This window comes from Macaca fascicularis, chromosome 18 (genome assembly GCF_037993035.2).
Source record: "Macaca fascicularis isolate 582-1 chromosome 18, T2T-MFA8v1.1".
Lineage (NCBI taxonomy): Eukaryota > Metazoa > Chordata > Mammalia > Primates > Cercopithecidae > Macaca > Macaca fascicularis.
This window is the reverse complement of record NC_088392.1, coordinates 38,991,471-39,007,464: the sequence shown is the minus strand read 5'-3', so window position 1 is coordinate 39,007,464 and position 15,994 is coordinate 38,991,471. Positions and strand designations below refer to the sequence as shown.

Sequence of the window (15,994 nt, the reverse complement as noted above, 5' to 3'; positions counted from 1 at the left end):
GGTATATGTCCTCACTATATACCGTAAGAAGGGAGTCCATCTCAGACTACGAATCACTGAGCCGTGGGCAAAATCAGCTAGAACATTTATCCCCGCAAAAGACACTAGGTTGAACTCCCAGAATCTCATGGACCAATAAAAGCTGTGTCCACTTTGTTGTTCAGGGCTGATTCCACATAGTATTTTCCTGCATCCATTATGAAGGTGGCCTTATCTGTTCTCAGCCAGGAGCCTCGTGCCTGGCTTTGTGGCAGCATTAATTCTAATCTTCAGTGTCAAAGCAACCAGCTTGAGTTCAAGCATATGGCTACTTCTGAGATTCATCTGCTGGATAAAGAAAATGCCAGTGTCTCATGGTTACTCTGTTGCTGGCAGGAATAAACTTGAGCAGGGCCCCTGTTTACCCATCTTCTTACTAAACGAGGGCAGAGTTACATCAAGTTGGGGTGGGAAATCATTTCTTCTAAAATATTGATAACCTGAATTCCTTTCTACAAAGGAGAACCCTCAGCTCTCATAAGATTCTCTCACCAAAGCATCTGAACCCCACAAACCAGGCCCAGTCCCTCTAACCAGACCTCTGTTCACTTATGCTCCTTCAAGATCAATGGGAAAGGAGCAAGAATGAAAGGGACCCTGAAAGAGGTCTGTTTCATGGGAGGGGAAACTGGAAGAGGCGTGGGAGGAAGGGTATCCAAAAATGACTGATCAGTGGGACCAGAAATTTTGTCTTTCAGGGTTATCTGTCAGAGGGGTTGGTAACAAAATGGTACCGCTCCCCACGACTGCTCCTCTCCCCCAATAACTACACCAAAGCCATCGACATGTGGGCCGCCGGCTGCATCCTGGCTGAGATGCTTACGGGGAGAATGCTCTTTGCTGGTGAGTTGCTAACTATGCCACCTTCCTTCTCATCTGGTGTCGTTCCATAGAAAGGGGAACTGAGGGCTAAACACTTGCAATCACAAAACATGCTCATCTTTTGCTGAAATTACTTCTGTGGCTTTTATGACACTATTCGGAGGCACCCTATTATATTGTCGGGCAAAAATACTGGAGAGGCTAATAATAGCCTTTTGAGCACAGAAGTTTTTGCAATCAAATAACTACTTTGCTATGACCTAAATGCTTGTGTTCCCCTAACATTCACATGTTGAAATCCTAACCCCCAAGGTGATACTATTAAGAGGTGGAGCCTTGGAAGGTGATTAGGTCATGAGGATGGAGCCCTCATGAATGGGATTAGTGCCCTTGTAAAAGAGGCCCGAGGGAGCTTGTTTGCCCCTTCCACTGTGTAAGGACACACTGAGACGGCATCATCTGTGAGGAATGGGCCTCTCCCCAGAAACCGAATCTGCCAGCTCCTTAATCTTGAATTTTCCAGCCTCTATAACTGTGAGAAATAAATGTTGTTTATATGCCACCTAGTCTATGGTACTTTGTTATGGCAGCCTGAATGGACTTAGACACACTTCTATTCAAACATCTTGAGACTGATGGCTGCAAACACATCCACCCTACATTTTTAGCCCCTTCCTCCTCCCTCCCTGCCACTGTTTCCTGTCCTTTGGCCACACCAAGTGACCCACTGTTTTCCTAATCTTTTTTTTGTTCACCTTGGCACAAAGACCCCCTTCTCTGCTTAGAAAACTCCTATTGAACCTTCAAAACCCAGCTTATGTCTTGTCCTCCATGATGTCTCTCCTAACTCCCCAGGGCATGAGTCATCCTTCTTGGTGCTCCCATTGCACTTCATACTCATTCTCACTCTCTCCCTCTTTGCTTGGAGGAGCACTTGTTCTCTTCACTCTCTCTCTTCCATTCTCTCCTCACTGCAGTGTGGCTTACTCCCCCTCCATCTGTCTGAAGCTGTTCCCACCCAGACTGCCCTGTTCTTAATCCAGGGAATGCATTTCAGCCTCATCCTGTAGCAGTAGTCAGTGACGATCATCACCTCCTTCTTGAAACCCTCTGCTCCCTGGGTCTCCTCCTCCCTTGCTGGCAAGTCCCCCTCAGTTGCTTCTCACCTGCCATGAGTTCTACTTCCTCTGTACTGTGTCCCTCAACCCTTCCCAAGTTTCCACCCTCAGCCCTAAATGCTGCTGTCACTTACTCAAAGAATTTTCATCCACCCCCCGTTTCAGGATGGGAAAATGAGCTCAGAGAAGAAGTGGCTAACAGTGGCCTTTCTAAGGGAACACTGGCAGGACTTTAAGACTAAGCCATGTCTGAATAGCTAAGAAAGTCTTTATTTTGTTTTGTTTTTGTTTTGAGACAGAGTCTCGCGCTGTCTCCCAGGCTGGAGTGCAAAGGCATGATCTTGCACCTGTAACCCCAGCTACTTGGGAGCCTGAGGCAGGGGAACTGCTTGAACCAGGAAGGTGGAGGTTCCATTGAGCCGAGATCATGCCACTGCTCTCCAGCCTGGGCGGCAAAACGAGATTCCGTCTCAGAACAAAACAAACAAACAAAAAAAAGAAAATGAAAAAGGTAAAATAAAAACAATGGCAGGAAAGTCAGATGAAGCTGAAGTTAGGGCTTATGTCCAAGCATTTAGGCCCTGAGTACAAATGTTTTCATTTGCCCCCTGGACTCTCAGGAGCCCCTACACTTTTCCCTCTGGTGGATTTTGTGCTTTGGGTGGATCCTTGACCACGTGCTGGAGATACAGACTAAGTAAGACATAGTCTCTGTCCTCAAAAGTCTGATGGTTCAGTGGGGGACACAAAAGAGCAAAAACGAAAAAAACAATACACAGTGAACCCATCTGTGCCCAGGGTGAACCATCCTGCTATCTTATTGTTCCAGCTGAAATTGCACAGACCTCCCAGTTCCATATTTTCCAGCCAATTCAAGGCAGGGGAGAAAGGGGGAACAGGTGGGAGGGAGGTCTCGCCCTGGACTCTGACTCAAAGATTCTTCCCGCTCCAGCCATAGCCCCTAAACCCTGGATGGCTCAATATCCCTGGCCGTGTAACCACAATCTGGGTCACAGGTGCCTGGCTGCCTCCGTTCTCCTGGCCTTGAGCCCTCAGCTCACAGGGCTCTGCTCCAGCTGCCCTTCCATCAGGCTGACAACCTTCAGGCCAGACGGAGAAGAGCTGGGCTTCTCCGTGCCACAGCAGGCAGGTGACTCACTAAGAGCCCAGACGAGGCTGTATAATCCACAGTCTACTGGCTTCTCATCTTCAGGCTCACTGTCTGTGGTCATGAGATGGTTGCAGTCACTTTCAGGTTCTCACGCAGAAGCGTCCAATGAAGAAAGGTAGGGAGGGGTCAGCCAGGACAGCAAGACAGCTCTCCTCACATTTCTCTCTTACCAGGGAGGAACATCTTCCCCAGAAGTCCTTCCAGGAGATTCCTGTCCCTGTTTGATTGAATCATATGGCCTCCCCTTGTTGCAAGAGAGGCAGGGAAGGCAATAGCTGGTGTGACATGGAAAGGACTTTCTTTCAGTAGGAAAGGGACATCAACCATAGTATCCTCCTCCATGCTTCACACCTTCTCCCATTTTCAGGGGTGGCTTAGTAGACTCAGTGTTAAGATGCCTCCCCCAAGTGACATCTGTCACAAAGAATCACTCAGGGATGACTAGGACATAAATCTCCAAGGTGGAATTATTTCATCAGCTTCTCTCAAAGTTGCTTTTCCCCACACCTAGAAGCAAAGGAAGTCAAGAGCTACTAAACATCTGCTAGAGGTCAGGTATTTCCCCAGGAGCCTTCATCTACCAACGCACTCGACTCCTTATAATACTCATTCCAAGTATAAATAATCATCCTCATTCCACAAGGGGTGGATAGGGAGAATGTGGGGAAGCTAGGTCTGCCTCCAGGGCTGTCTGCCACCAAAGCTCCTGCTTTCTGCCCCCAAAGCTCCTGCTTTCTGCCCCAGGCCATGGATTGCCAGGGAGGCCCCACTGACTGCCTCTCATATGACACCATTGATCTCAGGCAGGAGCAGACAAGTGAAAGAGGCTCATTCTCTGCCCTCCCCCACCCCCATGGTTGAAGAAGCTACTCCAAGCAGAAGGTTGTGTGTTACTAGTTTGTGTGTCACACAGGAGAGGGGTCAGGGGCTTGGGAGCAAGGTCCCACCACCTCTGTCTGCAGCTTGATCACATTGACCTCATGGTCCACTGGTGAGTGGTGTGGAGTACACATTTGGAGACAGGACCCGACAGGGGGCTTCCAGAGCCCTGAACCGACCCAATGAGTCCACTGCAGGGAGAGGCCAAAAGGACCTCTTCAGGAGAGAGCTTGAGGCTGCGGGCACTTCCTCAGTCAGTATTCACATGTGCTTAGTGCCATACAGGGAACTGTGGGGTGACCTGGGACAGTCCTCATCCTAGGCCACCAACATCTGGAAGACTGGAATCCCATGGGAATTCATGGCAAGGGGAGGGCCCTCTGTGCAGCTGGATGGGCAGGGGCGACCTCTTGAGGAAGGAGAGGTATGGCTGAGGTTTTAACCTAGCAGAGTTAAGTGGAAAGGCAACTCAATCAAAAAAGAGAAAATGGAAGTAACAGAAGAACAGCGTGGAGGTCAGAGGAGGACAGCAAGGAGACCCATCTGTCCAATGCCAGAAATGCCATACTGTGGCCAGTGGTTGCCTGGGTGTGGGAGATGAGTTGAGTTTCTGAGACAAAGACTGAAGCTTCTCATGAATGAGAACTATGCCTCACCCATTCCCAGCATCCAGCATGATGCCTGGCCTGGAGGAGGTGCTCAATAAATAACTATTTATGGAATAAGTGAATAAATGAATGCTTGAGTCCATCCTGTCCCACCAAAGTTCCCTTGAAAACCTGGCATAGCCTGTCTTCCTTCTCCCAAGGAGCACAGAGGCCATGTGCTCAAGACAGATCCCAAACCCGATTTGTTATTCCTGATTTTTCTCTTGAGAGTTTCCTAGATGGAATCTCTTAATTGGAAACCAAAAGTTATGGCTCATTCCTAGCCTTAAAATTGTTTCCTTCCCCATCCTAGTAAAGATTGTGCAGAGAGGCCTATGGGCAGTTGCTTGGAAGACCTTGAGCCAGGCTGTTCACATTCTTCAGTGCTGACTTACATCCAGCTGGTCTGTATGAGAATAGAATGCTAGGGGCATAGATGGGGACTTGCAGACTACCAGATTCAATCCCTTCTTTCTACTTTTAACAAAGCCAAGCCCCAGAGATGTCAGCCACCTGCCCACAGTTGTGCAGCAAATGAAGACCAGAACCCCGGTCCCAACCCAGTGCTGCCCCACTGCCCTGTGTTGTTCCTCCCAGAACACCTGGCACTGCTTTCGGGCTGCTGCACACCACAGCCCCTTGGGCAGCACACTTAACCATCTGGCATTCCCTCCCCAGGGGCCCATGAGCTGGAGCAGATGCAGCTCATCCTGGAGACCATCCCTGTAATCCGGGAGGAAGACAAGGACGAGCTGCTCAGGGTGATGCCTTCCTTCGTCAGCAGCACCTGGGAGGTGAAGAGGCCTCTGCGCAAACTGCTCCCTGAAGTGAACAGCGAAGGTACCTGAGCCTGGCAACCAGGACAAGTGTCCCGGGAGGATGAGCTCGGCTCCACCTTGTGGGGTAGGGGGCAGGCAGGTCTCCTTCCAAAAGGGCAAAGCATGGTCCTTGGAAATAAAAGTCAAGGCTCCCCTGCCAGTGGGCCTTTGCCCTAACTACTTCCAAGCTGTGGATGCTGGGCCTCAGGAGTCCATTGGGTAGTCATGAGTGTTCTACCCTTGTTTCTGCTTCCTTTTGCTTCTCGTCTTCCTTGCTTGCCTTCCTCCCTCTCTTTCCTTCATCCTCCCTTATGTTTTTGTCCTGGAAGGCATGGTGTGATGCAAAGAACAGGTGCTTCCTCAGCCTGAGGGCAAGACCTGGGTCCCATTCCACCAGTGATGAGCTGTGTGGCCTCAGACAAGGCCCTTCGGTTCTCAGGCTCACTCCCTCTGCTGTATATTCAAGGCCCAGCAGGCCTGGGAAGAGGCAAAAGGCTCTAGCTGGCTCTAGCTCTCAGAGGCTCAGGAGACTCAGTCTAGGTGACAGCATCCCTCAGCAACCGAAATGTCCATCTCGTGACAGGTGCAGAACAAGGGAGGCAGGCCTCAAGACCACACTGGGGGCATTCAGTTCTGCGCTCCATTTATTACAGGACAGAAATAGACCAAAGGTGATAAATCTGGTGACAAAAACTCAGGTGCGGCACAGGTGAAAGGCGGGCTCTGGATGAAGTAGGATTGAGGGGCCCAGTGTCCTGCCCACCTGCCTCTCAGTCTCCAGACATGTTCCCGAGAACCCTTCCAGAACCCCTGCGACTCTGAGCAGCTGTTTGGAATCCACCGGGCCAGAGGAAAGTGACAAGATTGTACAGAAGCTTCATTATCTAAGAAATGCCTTAAAAACATCTGGGGTGGGTGAGCCTAGGGAGGAGTTTCCGAGGGGCAGCGGCTTAGGAGTTAAGGTGAAGCTTGTACGGTAGCAGGTAACACTGAAATCTCCGTGGTTTAACCCACTTACGGTTTATTCATTGTTTACCTCACATCCAGGCAGAGTTGGGAATGTGGATGGGCAGGGGAGGATGAGTGGCTGTGCCCGGGACCCAGGCCATCAAGTCTGCCATCTTCAGCAGGTGGCTTTCAAGGTCACCTTGGGCATTCCCTTCCAGCCAAAGCCAGGGGAAGAGAGAGCAGAGACTCTTGCAGGAGGTTTTTCTGGGTCAGGCCTGGAAGTGGGGTAGACACAGCACTTCCACCCCCATTCCATCAGCCCCAGGCACACAGTCATCTCTCACTGCAGGAAGGGCCGGGAAAGGCAGGCCAGCAGGGTGCCAGGATGAGGGTGTCACATGGGACATGACTGCTGCCTTGAAACAGGAGAAGGGAAATCATGGGACAGAGAGGACATGCTGCTTTGGGGGAACCACTGAAGACAGAGGTAGGCCCCAGGGTACAAGTTAAAGCAGGGAGATTTAAGTTTGATAAAAGGAAGAATTTTCTGGGCCAGGTGTGGTGGCTTACACCTGTAATTCCAGCACTTTGGGAGGCTGAGGCAGGTGGATCTCTTGAGCCCAGGAGTTTCAGGCCAGCCTGGGTAACATAGGGAGACCCCGTCTCCACCAAAAATACAACAAATTAGCTGGGCATGGTGGCACATGCCTATAGTCTCAGCTTCTTGGAAGCCTGAGGCAGGAGGATCACCTGAACCTGGAAAGTTGAGGCTGCAGTGAGTCATATTTGCGTTACTGCACTTCAACCCTTCAACCTGGGCAGCAGGAGTGAGACCCTGTCTCAAAAAAAAAAATTCCCTAGTGTTTGGGCTTCCCAGAAGTATCTGGGAACCTGCAGGAGGACCTCCAGCAGATTTTCATCCATGATGGAGTCTGTGGAACAGCTCTGGGGTTGGTACTTGACTTTTTTTCTTTTGTAACAGGGTCTCGCTTGTCACACAGGCTGGACTGCAGTGGTATAATCATGGCTCACTACAACCTCAGCCTCGAGGGCTCAAGTGATCCTCTCACCTCAGTCTCCTGAGTAGCTGGGACCACAGGCGTGTGCCACTTTGGCTGGCTAACAAATAATTTTTTTTTTGTAGAGACAACCCACTACTGGCCCACCTTGCCAACTACTACTTGTCTTGCTAGAAACAAGTCCAGGGTGATCTCAGACTCCTAGGCTCAAGCAATCCTCCTTCCTTGGCCTCCCAAAGTCCTGGGATTACGGATGTGAGCCACTGCCCCAGTGGTGGTACTCATCTCTTTTAAAGATGATACTGCCTGCGCCTCAATCTTTAGAGCTTTAATTTTCTCATTTCCTTGTCAAAAGGTCAAGTCATAGCTGGGGCCAAAAAAAGGGCCAGAGGCCCAAAGAGACAAAGACCTGCCCAGACTTGAAGCTGGGCCCCGCACTAGACTGCCCGATTCTTCCAGTCCTAGGAATTTGTGAGGCAGATCCTCTTTTAAGTTTGCAACTTCAGACCCAGAAACACACTGAGCATCAGACTATTGAGGGTGATCAGAGTTATTGCTGCTTAACTAATTTGGGGATCTAGAGTTACACTGCAGCACTGCGTCCTCCTGGGAGGCCAGTGACCTTCTGAATCCATCGATTTCCTGAATCACTGATGAATTTTCTTGCAAAGAGATCCAGGGCTGGTGTGAGGGGCAGGTTAGTGGTGCAGGCTGAGGCCCACCAGGGAGCCCTCGGAGGATGGGCAGCCTGGGCCTTGAGCTCAGCTCCATTTCTCCCTCTCCATGTGGGCTGCAACATGAGGAGCCAAATCATGATTTAAGCAGACCTCCAGAGATGCCAATGCTGAGAAGGAATCCAAACTTCTAGGCTAGACCTTGCCCTGAGATAACCCGGGGCAGAGTTCCAAGAGCAGAGCTCCCAGGGTACCCAGCCGTGCTCAAGGGAAGGGGCCACGAGTGCCTGTGTGCAGAGCTGCTATCTGCTGAATCTTGGTATACATTCATGCTGGTTAGCAGCCTCTCATACAAGGCTTCTGAATGTCCCTTCCCTTCCCCAGGTTCCCACTGCCCAGAACTCCCCCTTGATCCAGCCATGAAAGGACTACTGCTTGGCAGAGCAGGGGAATTCGGCCTGGTTGTTCAGTATCTGTAATATCTATCCATCCATCAAGGCTGTCTGCCTTTGTTGAACTTTCAGGGGCAGCATATGGTAGGAAGAGCTCTGGATTCGGACCCAGGAGCTCTGGGCTGTGGAGACCCTGTCCCACCCCTTGACCACCGCATTCACCTTTCTCAGTAAGGCTTTTTACTGCTGCACCTGGCACTCCTGTCTCAGGGCTTCCTCAGGAGCAGGCTCCTCCATCCCATGCCAGCAGCCCCTTAAAAGCCATGACAAAGGGAAGTTGGTGTATAAATATCCCAGCTTCCCTGCCCCACAAGGGAAACCACCTCTGAGTGTGGCCCACACCATCTCTGGAGGATCCCAGGTGCCCACAGGAGTAACCTGTCATGAGTGTGCCTTCTTCTGGTTCCCCCTCACTCCCCCACCTGTGCTTGCTGGGATCCCCCACCACATAAACTACCTACAACCCCAAGCCTTGTCTCTGGTTCTGTCTCTGGAGAAACCCAGGCTGAGGCTGGACCTTGAGCAAGTCACTTGATTCTCTGAGTCTGTTTAATTCCTTTGCAAAATCTAGAAGGCAGCATCTGCTTTATCTTTGTCACTGGATTGTGGCAAGGGTCTTGAGAAAGAAAATGGCTAAAAACCTTTTAACAAATGCAGAAGCACAGACACCAGCACAGAATGTCACCATGCTGAGGAACCTCCTTCTGAGCTCGACAAGGGCAACAAATGACTTTCATGTCCGGCTTTGCTCCCTGCAGCCATCGACTTTCTGGAGAAGATCCTGACCTTTAACCCCATGGATCGCCTAACAGCTGAGATGGGGCTGCAGCACCCCTACATGAGCCCATACTCGTGCCCTGAGGATGAGCCCACCTCGCAACACCCCTTCCGCATTGAGGATGAGATCGATGACATCGTGCTGATGGCCGCTAACCAGAGCCAGCTGTCCAACTGGGACACGTGCAGTTCCAGGTGCTCACAGCCCTGGGTTCCAGAGCCCACATTTCCCTGTCCTCCCATTTCTATTTTGCCTCATCCTCCATGACCTTTCCCTCTGTCTCCCAAGTTGCATAGCTCATTGGGCTACTTCTCCAGCTTAGCTTCCTGCCTTTCTCTTGTCCCCAGACACTGCTGGTAAATGACCAGTGTGAGCTGCATGTGTGGGTCCGGGGCTTTCCTTTGTGCAACATCCCCAGCTTCCCTCACCACCCTGAGTCTACTGAACAGGGGGTTCAATACAGTGCTCCCCAAGGATTTAGTGAGCACCATGGTAGGAGCTCACTTCTAGCAGCCTGGGAACTTGCCCTGGAAAACTAAACTGCAACAATGCAAGTCAAAAAAACAAAGCAGAGATTACCATTGCAAAACGCTTTCTCATGTTTCACGTCGGTAACTCTTGAAAGTGCCATTAAAGACCAGGTGTGGTGGCTCACACCTGTAATCCCAGCATTTTAGGAGGCCAAGGCAGGAGGATCGCTTAAGGCCAGGAGTTCCAGACCAGTCTGGGAAACAAAGTCAGACCCCATCTCTACAATTTTTTAAATTAGCCAGGTATGGGGGCACACGGCTGTAGTCCCAGACACTGGGAAGGCTGAGGCTGGGGAATCCCTTGAGCCCAGAAGTTTGAGGTTGCAAAGTGAGACCCTGTCAAAAAAATGCCACTGACGGGGGCTGCATTATTATTGCTCACTGACACACAAGGAAACTACAGCTCCTAGGTTAAGAGACTGGCATCGTGTCACGCCCCTGATGAGCCTCTCTGCAATCTGCAGCCATGTCAGATGCTGCTAAGCAGTTATAGGACCATTTCCTGCTAAACTGGGCTTGGCTACAGAATCCTCAACAAGTGTCCCTGGAAGCCACTACCAATGAATCAGCGCTGGGTAGAAGATGTATTTTTAAACAATTTCTGCCTAGGCACGTAATGATCTCTTAGATCTTTTCCTGTTCTGACGTTCTTAGATCAGGCAACTAAACATTTGGGTGTCACCATCTGCTAATTCTGGGAGGGAGTGCTGGTAGCTGCTCAGTTTAGAAACAGCAGTCGAGGGCTCAAGCAGCTAGGACTTTGAGGGGGCCTAACTGGGAGTCCCACTGCCGTGGGAATGTGACAGCTAGTTACATAAGTGACAGATGAGCAATTTCTCCTTTTGAGTCATTTGACAGATGACGGGTTTCAGATTAAGGAGGCACCGAGGGAGGGCCAGGGCAACGCTGCTATTTTTGGACAGGTTTGCTGGCTTGTTGTTGTCAATTGTTGTTTTCAAGCACTGCCAACAAAGAGAGATTAATGAAGACTCACTCTGTCTTCTGCCACCCCCGGGGCAGGCCTGCCCTTGACTGTGGTTCCTGGGGCCCCTTCCCCTTCCTCCGGAGAGCCTTGGGACAAAGAGCATTGGCTCAGTGAGAGTCATCCTATACCTTCTGCAACTGTGGCGTAGGGTTTTGCCAGAAAAAACTGTCACATGATTTGTTGCTGCCTGTTCACACTGACCACCCCTAAACCTGGTGCACCTGTGCTCCCGACCTTTCCCATCACACCTGCCTGAGGGAAGAGGATGACAAAGGATCTTGCTGCTGTGGGCAAGCTACTTACCCTCTTGGAATGCTATTTTCCCAGCTGTAAAGTGGGGGTGATAACACAAAGTCCACAGGGTTACTATGAAGACTACAGATAATGTATGTTTGGCACTTGGAATAGAGCAGCCAAGGGTCAGGGTCTTCACACTCTTACTCCTGGAAATCTCTGCCCAAGGCCACTCAATCGAGGAGGCAGGGTTCAGCTCGAGGAGCGATTCCTGCCCTAGCAGCGTCACTGGGAGGTGGGCAGTGCTGAGGCCTTCCTATGCCTCTCCATTCACACTCTGTGGGCTGCAGCTGCCAGGTCTAGCCCCACACAGCCGAACCTCCCTGTCCTTGGTCTATCTGTTGGGCCTGCTCAGGGAGTAGCTGGCTGCAGGCTGATGTTCTCTGTGCTCCCTGCCTGCCCCACAACCCCAGGGTTCTACGTAGAGCACCTGCACAAGGAAGGGAGGGCTCCGCCGTAGCTGGTGGCCCGCCTGTCTGCCCATCTGCCCTTCATTTGCTCTTGGCTAGCTGACTTCACTCTCCATGGCTGCAGGGCAGTCGAACAGGGCAGAATGCCAAAGATCTTCAGCTTCTCCGGAGGGTGTCTGTAACCTTTCTGTAGGTCCCACCTACCCTGCATCAATGCAAGGTGCTATGGAGCCCCCAACCAGATCCACCAGGGCAGGGGTTCTCAGCCCTGGCTGTACCTTAGAATCACCCGGGGGGTCTTCAAAACATGCTGATGCAGGGTCCTACCCTAGACCTACTCAATCAGAATTGGCGCAGGGAAGCAGTGAGGCAGGCATGCTATTTTATTTTTAATTCCCCTATGTGACTCTAATCTGATCCAGGGTTGAGACGCACTCACTGGAGCCTTGCTCCTCAAAATGTGGGTCCAAGGCCCAGCAGCATCAGAGCAGCTGGGAGCTTGTTAGAATCTCAGGCCCCATCTCAGATTTACAGAATCAAAATCTGCATTTTAGCAAGACCCGCAGGTGATTCGTGCATCCATCAGCATTTGAGAAGCATTACACAGGTGGATCCGCTGGAAAGTTCCATGAGGACAGGGACATTTGTTTTGTTCACTGCTGTACTCAGTAATATCTAGAACAGTGAGTGCTTGGCGCACAGTAGGTGCGCGGGAAATATCTGCAGGGTTTTGAATGCGTACAAAAGAACACAAGAGTTAAGCCGAACAACCTATGCCTCCAGCTGAGCCCTCAAGGCTCGCCATTACCTGTCCCATCACCCTCCCACCTTGAGGGATGGGGGTCGGAGGCAGGGGGGATCGGGAAGGAATGGAAGGCAGGTGTGTGAGTGGCAAACAGGGATTAGAGGGCTTGGCTCCCTCCCGGAAGCCACCCGGCTCGGGCGTCCAATCACCGCCTCCGTTTGTACCCTTGCAGGTACCCTGTGAGCCTGTCGTCGGACCTGGAGTGGCGGCCAGACCGGTGCCAGGACGCCAGCGAGGTGCAGCGCGACCCGCGCGCGGGTTCGGCGCCGCTGGCAGAGGACGTGCAGGTGGACCCGCGCAAGGAATCGCACAGCAGCTCCGAGCGCTTCCTAGAGCAGTCACACTCGTCCATGGAGCGCGCCTTCGAGGCAGACTACGGGCGCTCCTGCGACTACAAGGTGGGGTCGCCGTCCTACCTGGACAAGCTGCTGTGGCGCGACAACAAGCCGCACCACTACTCGGAGCCCAAGCTCATCCTGGACCTATCGCACTGGAAACAGGCGGCCGGCGCGCCCCCCACGGCCACGGGGTCGACGGACACCGGGGCGCGCGAGGACGAGCCGGCCAGCCTCTTCCTGGAGATCGCGCAGTGGGTCAAGAGCACACAGGGCGGCCCCGAGCACGCCAGCCCGCCCGCCGACGACCCCGAGCACCGCCTGTCTGCCTCGCCCCCCGGCCGCCCGGCCCCGGTGGACGGTGGCGCCAGCCCCCAGTTCGACCTGGACGTGTTCATCTCCCGCGCCCTGAAGCTCTGCACCAAGCCGGAGGACCTACCGGACAATAAACTGGGCGACCTCAATGGTGCGTGTATCCCCGAGCACCCTGGCGACCTCGTGCAGACCGAGGCCTTCTCCAAAGAAAGGTGGTGAGGGCGGAGGGGCCGCTCCACTCCCCGCAGAGCAGGAGGCCCCCAGAGAAAGCTGGGGCTGGCAGCCCTTCCTGCCCCTCTCTGCTGCCTTGGGGTTAGCAGGACGCGTGAAGGATCCGAGGAGCGAGAGGAATGTCCATTTCTTAAACTGCCTTAATAACTAGCCTTTAACCTCTAGGAGCGGGTTTGAACAGGACCCTGGCTTGGGGGTTGATCACTTTCCCAGCAAAGGGGAGACCACGTGTGGTGCACAGGGAAGAAATAGCCTTAGACAGCAGTCTGCGGGCCCCACCTGGGTGACAGGATGCAGAGAAATCTTGCAGAGGTAGCTCCGAAACCACCTGGCCCAACTAGCCTCAACTGACAGCTGAGGAAAGGCAATTAGGCCCAGAGACCAAGAGATACTTCTTAAGATCACAGGCTTAGTGTGAGGACCAGCTTTAAATCCCAGTCTCCTGGCCCCCAGGCCAGGGTCTGTCCATTATAGAATGTCTTCCTCTGTTGGGGTCGTTCTGGCTTTTTGCTTAGAAACTTGATCTGAGATGTTTCTTCCCTGTCCATTACCATTCGATGTTCTTTTATTCAGAGCAATGTTTCTCGTATTCTGAAACTGGAAACTGAACCAGTTTGTTTCTCCTAGTCACCAAGCATACTTTCCTGGCTCCCCAAGTACTTAAATGTTTTCATCTGTCGCACCCCTGTATTTGCCTCACCCCTGCACGGTCTGAAATCTTCCTTTCAGGTCAGAACAGTCTGGGGTCTGTGGGTAAAATCAGCCCTTCTCCCAGGCCTGTGCACACCCCCTCAGCACTCCCTATGCACTTTCCTGACACACGCAAAGACAGCCCTCGTTCCCCTGTGGGCGTCCTACCCCAGTGAGGTTGAAGGCAGCAATTCCAAGAATCCCTCCAACCTCCCTGCCAGCACTCCCCCTTCACCCCACACCCTGCGCCCCCCCCCCCACCCCCCAACAGCTCCTCTCCAGACCTACCTCGGGACTAATGCTCATTTGGAGGACAGCAGTGAGGTTCTGCCATAGAGAAAATGTGTTAGGAGAGAAGGTTTCACATGGAACCCACCATCCCTCATCGATACTTTCCTGAGTTTGATCATCCATGTAGCCTTGACAAAGAGCAGACCCTACAGAAATGTGTTGGAGAGCACGTGACCTTGGGGGCAAGGAATCCAGGAAGGTATGAAAGGAGGGCTGTCAACAGCAAGGGCTCTTAGGGGTCAGGCACCAGCATGGAGACCTCACGACAAAGGAAGGGACTCAAAGTAGCAATGCCCCTCATAGTGTAGGCTAAAGTGAGTTTGGTGAATGCAAACCTGTGTGCTCACACACACACAGCATGGGGTAATGGTGTGTAGACACAGGCCCTCTGCAGAAGCATGGGGTGGGGACACTGACAGCCCCTATCTGGTCCCCAGAAACACTGCCACTGGTGTTCAGCTCCTTCTCTTCCCCCAACACTCCCAAAGATACCCACAGGAAGTCCAGCCAGTCTGTAGGTAGAGGATTCCCCCAGTCTTGGTCTTGGGCTGCATTCATCCTCACATCACAGCACCTTAAAGCTAATCAGCAAACTATACTTTGTACATGGAAACCTGCAACACATTAGAAACTTATATTTAAAAACAATTACTCACACTGACCAATTTTTAAATGGAGAATATATAAATAGGAAGTGTTTGGGTTTTGTTATTTTTTGTTTTTTCTTTAAGAAAAAAATGTACACCACTCCTCATGTGCCATTTTGTCCTCAGAGGGCGGCTTTACTTTTTTGGTAAAGGAACAAGCTGCTGGCCTTGACCAGGAGTTCATATATAACTGTTATTACAGAGGTATTGTTATAACTACTCATGTTTTTAAAAAAATCTATTAAACATTATTAAACTTGATCAGGTCAGGCCAAATAAAGTTTTATTGGAACACAGATTTGTTTATTTATTATTCATTTATGTACTATCTGATCCTGTCTTTGAGAGTGCTAAGAGCTAGCTGGCTTCTGCCTGCGCCCATGAAGGCCACTGTATTTGGGGGTGAGGGAAGGACTGGGGAGGGGAGAATCTACAGAGACTGGTAATCAGGAGGTGATTCCAGAATCACCTGGTGAGGCCTGGTGTCCATATTGTGAATTTCAAACTATATCTTGGAGCTAACTCCAAACCTTCTGTCCGGTGCTGGTTCTCTCCTCTAGTCACGAAAGTTGCAAACATCATGAGATTGGGGGGAACCAACCACCTAAAAATTCCCACCCGCACTACCCCTCACAGATGCCTGAGATCCCATCCATCTGAAGTCGACCCCTTTGTAATATTAAACTGTTAGTCTTCATTTGTAATTCAACAAATACAGTTGACCCTTAAACAATACGGGTCTTTTGGCTAAAATAACTTTCTACTGTTGAAATGCACCTGAGCTAAGAGGAGCAGCCTGTTAAGCCAATTATCAGATTATTTCCAAAGTGTCTGCTGAGAGTGGCCATGCTGAGTGGATGCAGGTGAAGGGAGGCCAGAGCCAGGCCAGAGACCTGGTTGAAATTTTATATCGGAGAAGACTTGAAGCCCAATGTGAGGCCTGGGCTGCTAGAAGGTAGGAAATGGAGTGTGGAGAGAGGGAATTGAGAAGCACAAACAGCAAACAGCACCAAAGAGGAAGGAGGACCGAAAAAGGAGGAAAGAGGGCACCCTAAAGGAAATAGTTCATAACCTCATCCAGCCACCTGATTCTAAG

The 15,994-nt window shown here is 51.4% G+C and overlaps 1 protein-coding gene across 13 annotated transcripts in view; it reads left to right on the top strand.

The window, feature by feature from the left end:
- The window catches only part of MAPK4 (mitogen-activated protein kinase 4), a 178,486-nt gene extending 163,292 nt beyond the window's left edge, over positions 1–15,194 (top strand). For 8 of the 13 annotated variants that reach the window (XM_045378113.2, XM_005586689.4, XM_015439944.4 and 5 more), the window contains 4 exons: positions 738–882; positions 5,355–5,516; positions 9,346–9,559; positions 12,562–15,194. In XM_045378113.2, the coding sequence (XP_045234048.1) occupies positions 825–882; positions 5,355–5,516; positions 9,346–9,559; positions 12,562–13,258 (1,131 nt within the window). In that variant the 5' untranslated portion in view covers positions 738–824 and the 3' untranslated portion in view covers positions 13,259–15,194. Of the gene's footprint in view, positions 1–737; positions 883–5,354; positions 5,525–9,345; positions 9,560–12,561 lie in introns of those variants that run through there. The other 5 variants (XM_074022234.1, XM_074022235.1, XM_074022236.1 and 2 more) reach the window with 2 other exon arrangements.
- Positions 15,195–15,994: the final 800 nt, after the last annotated feature.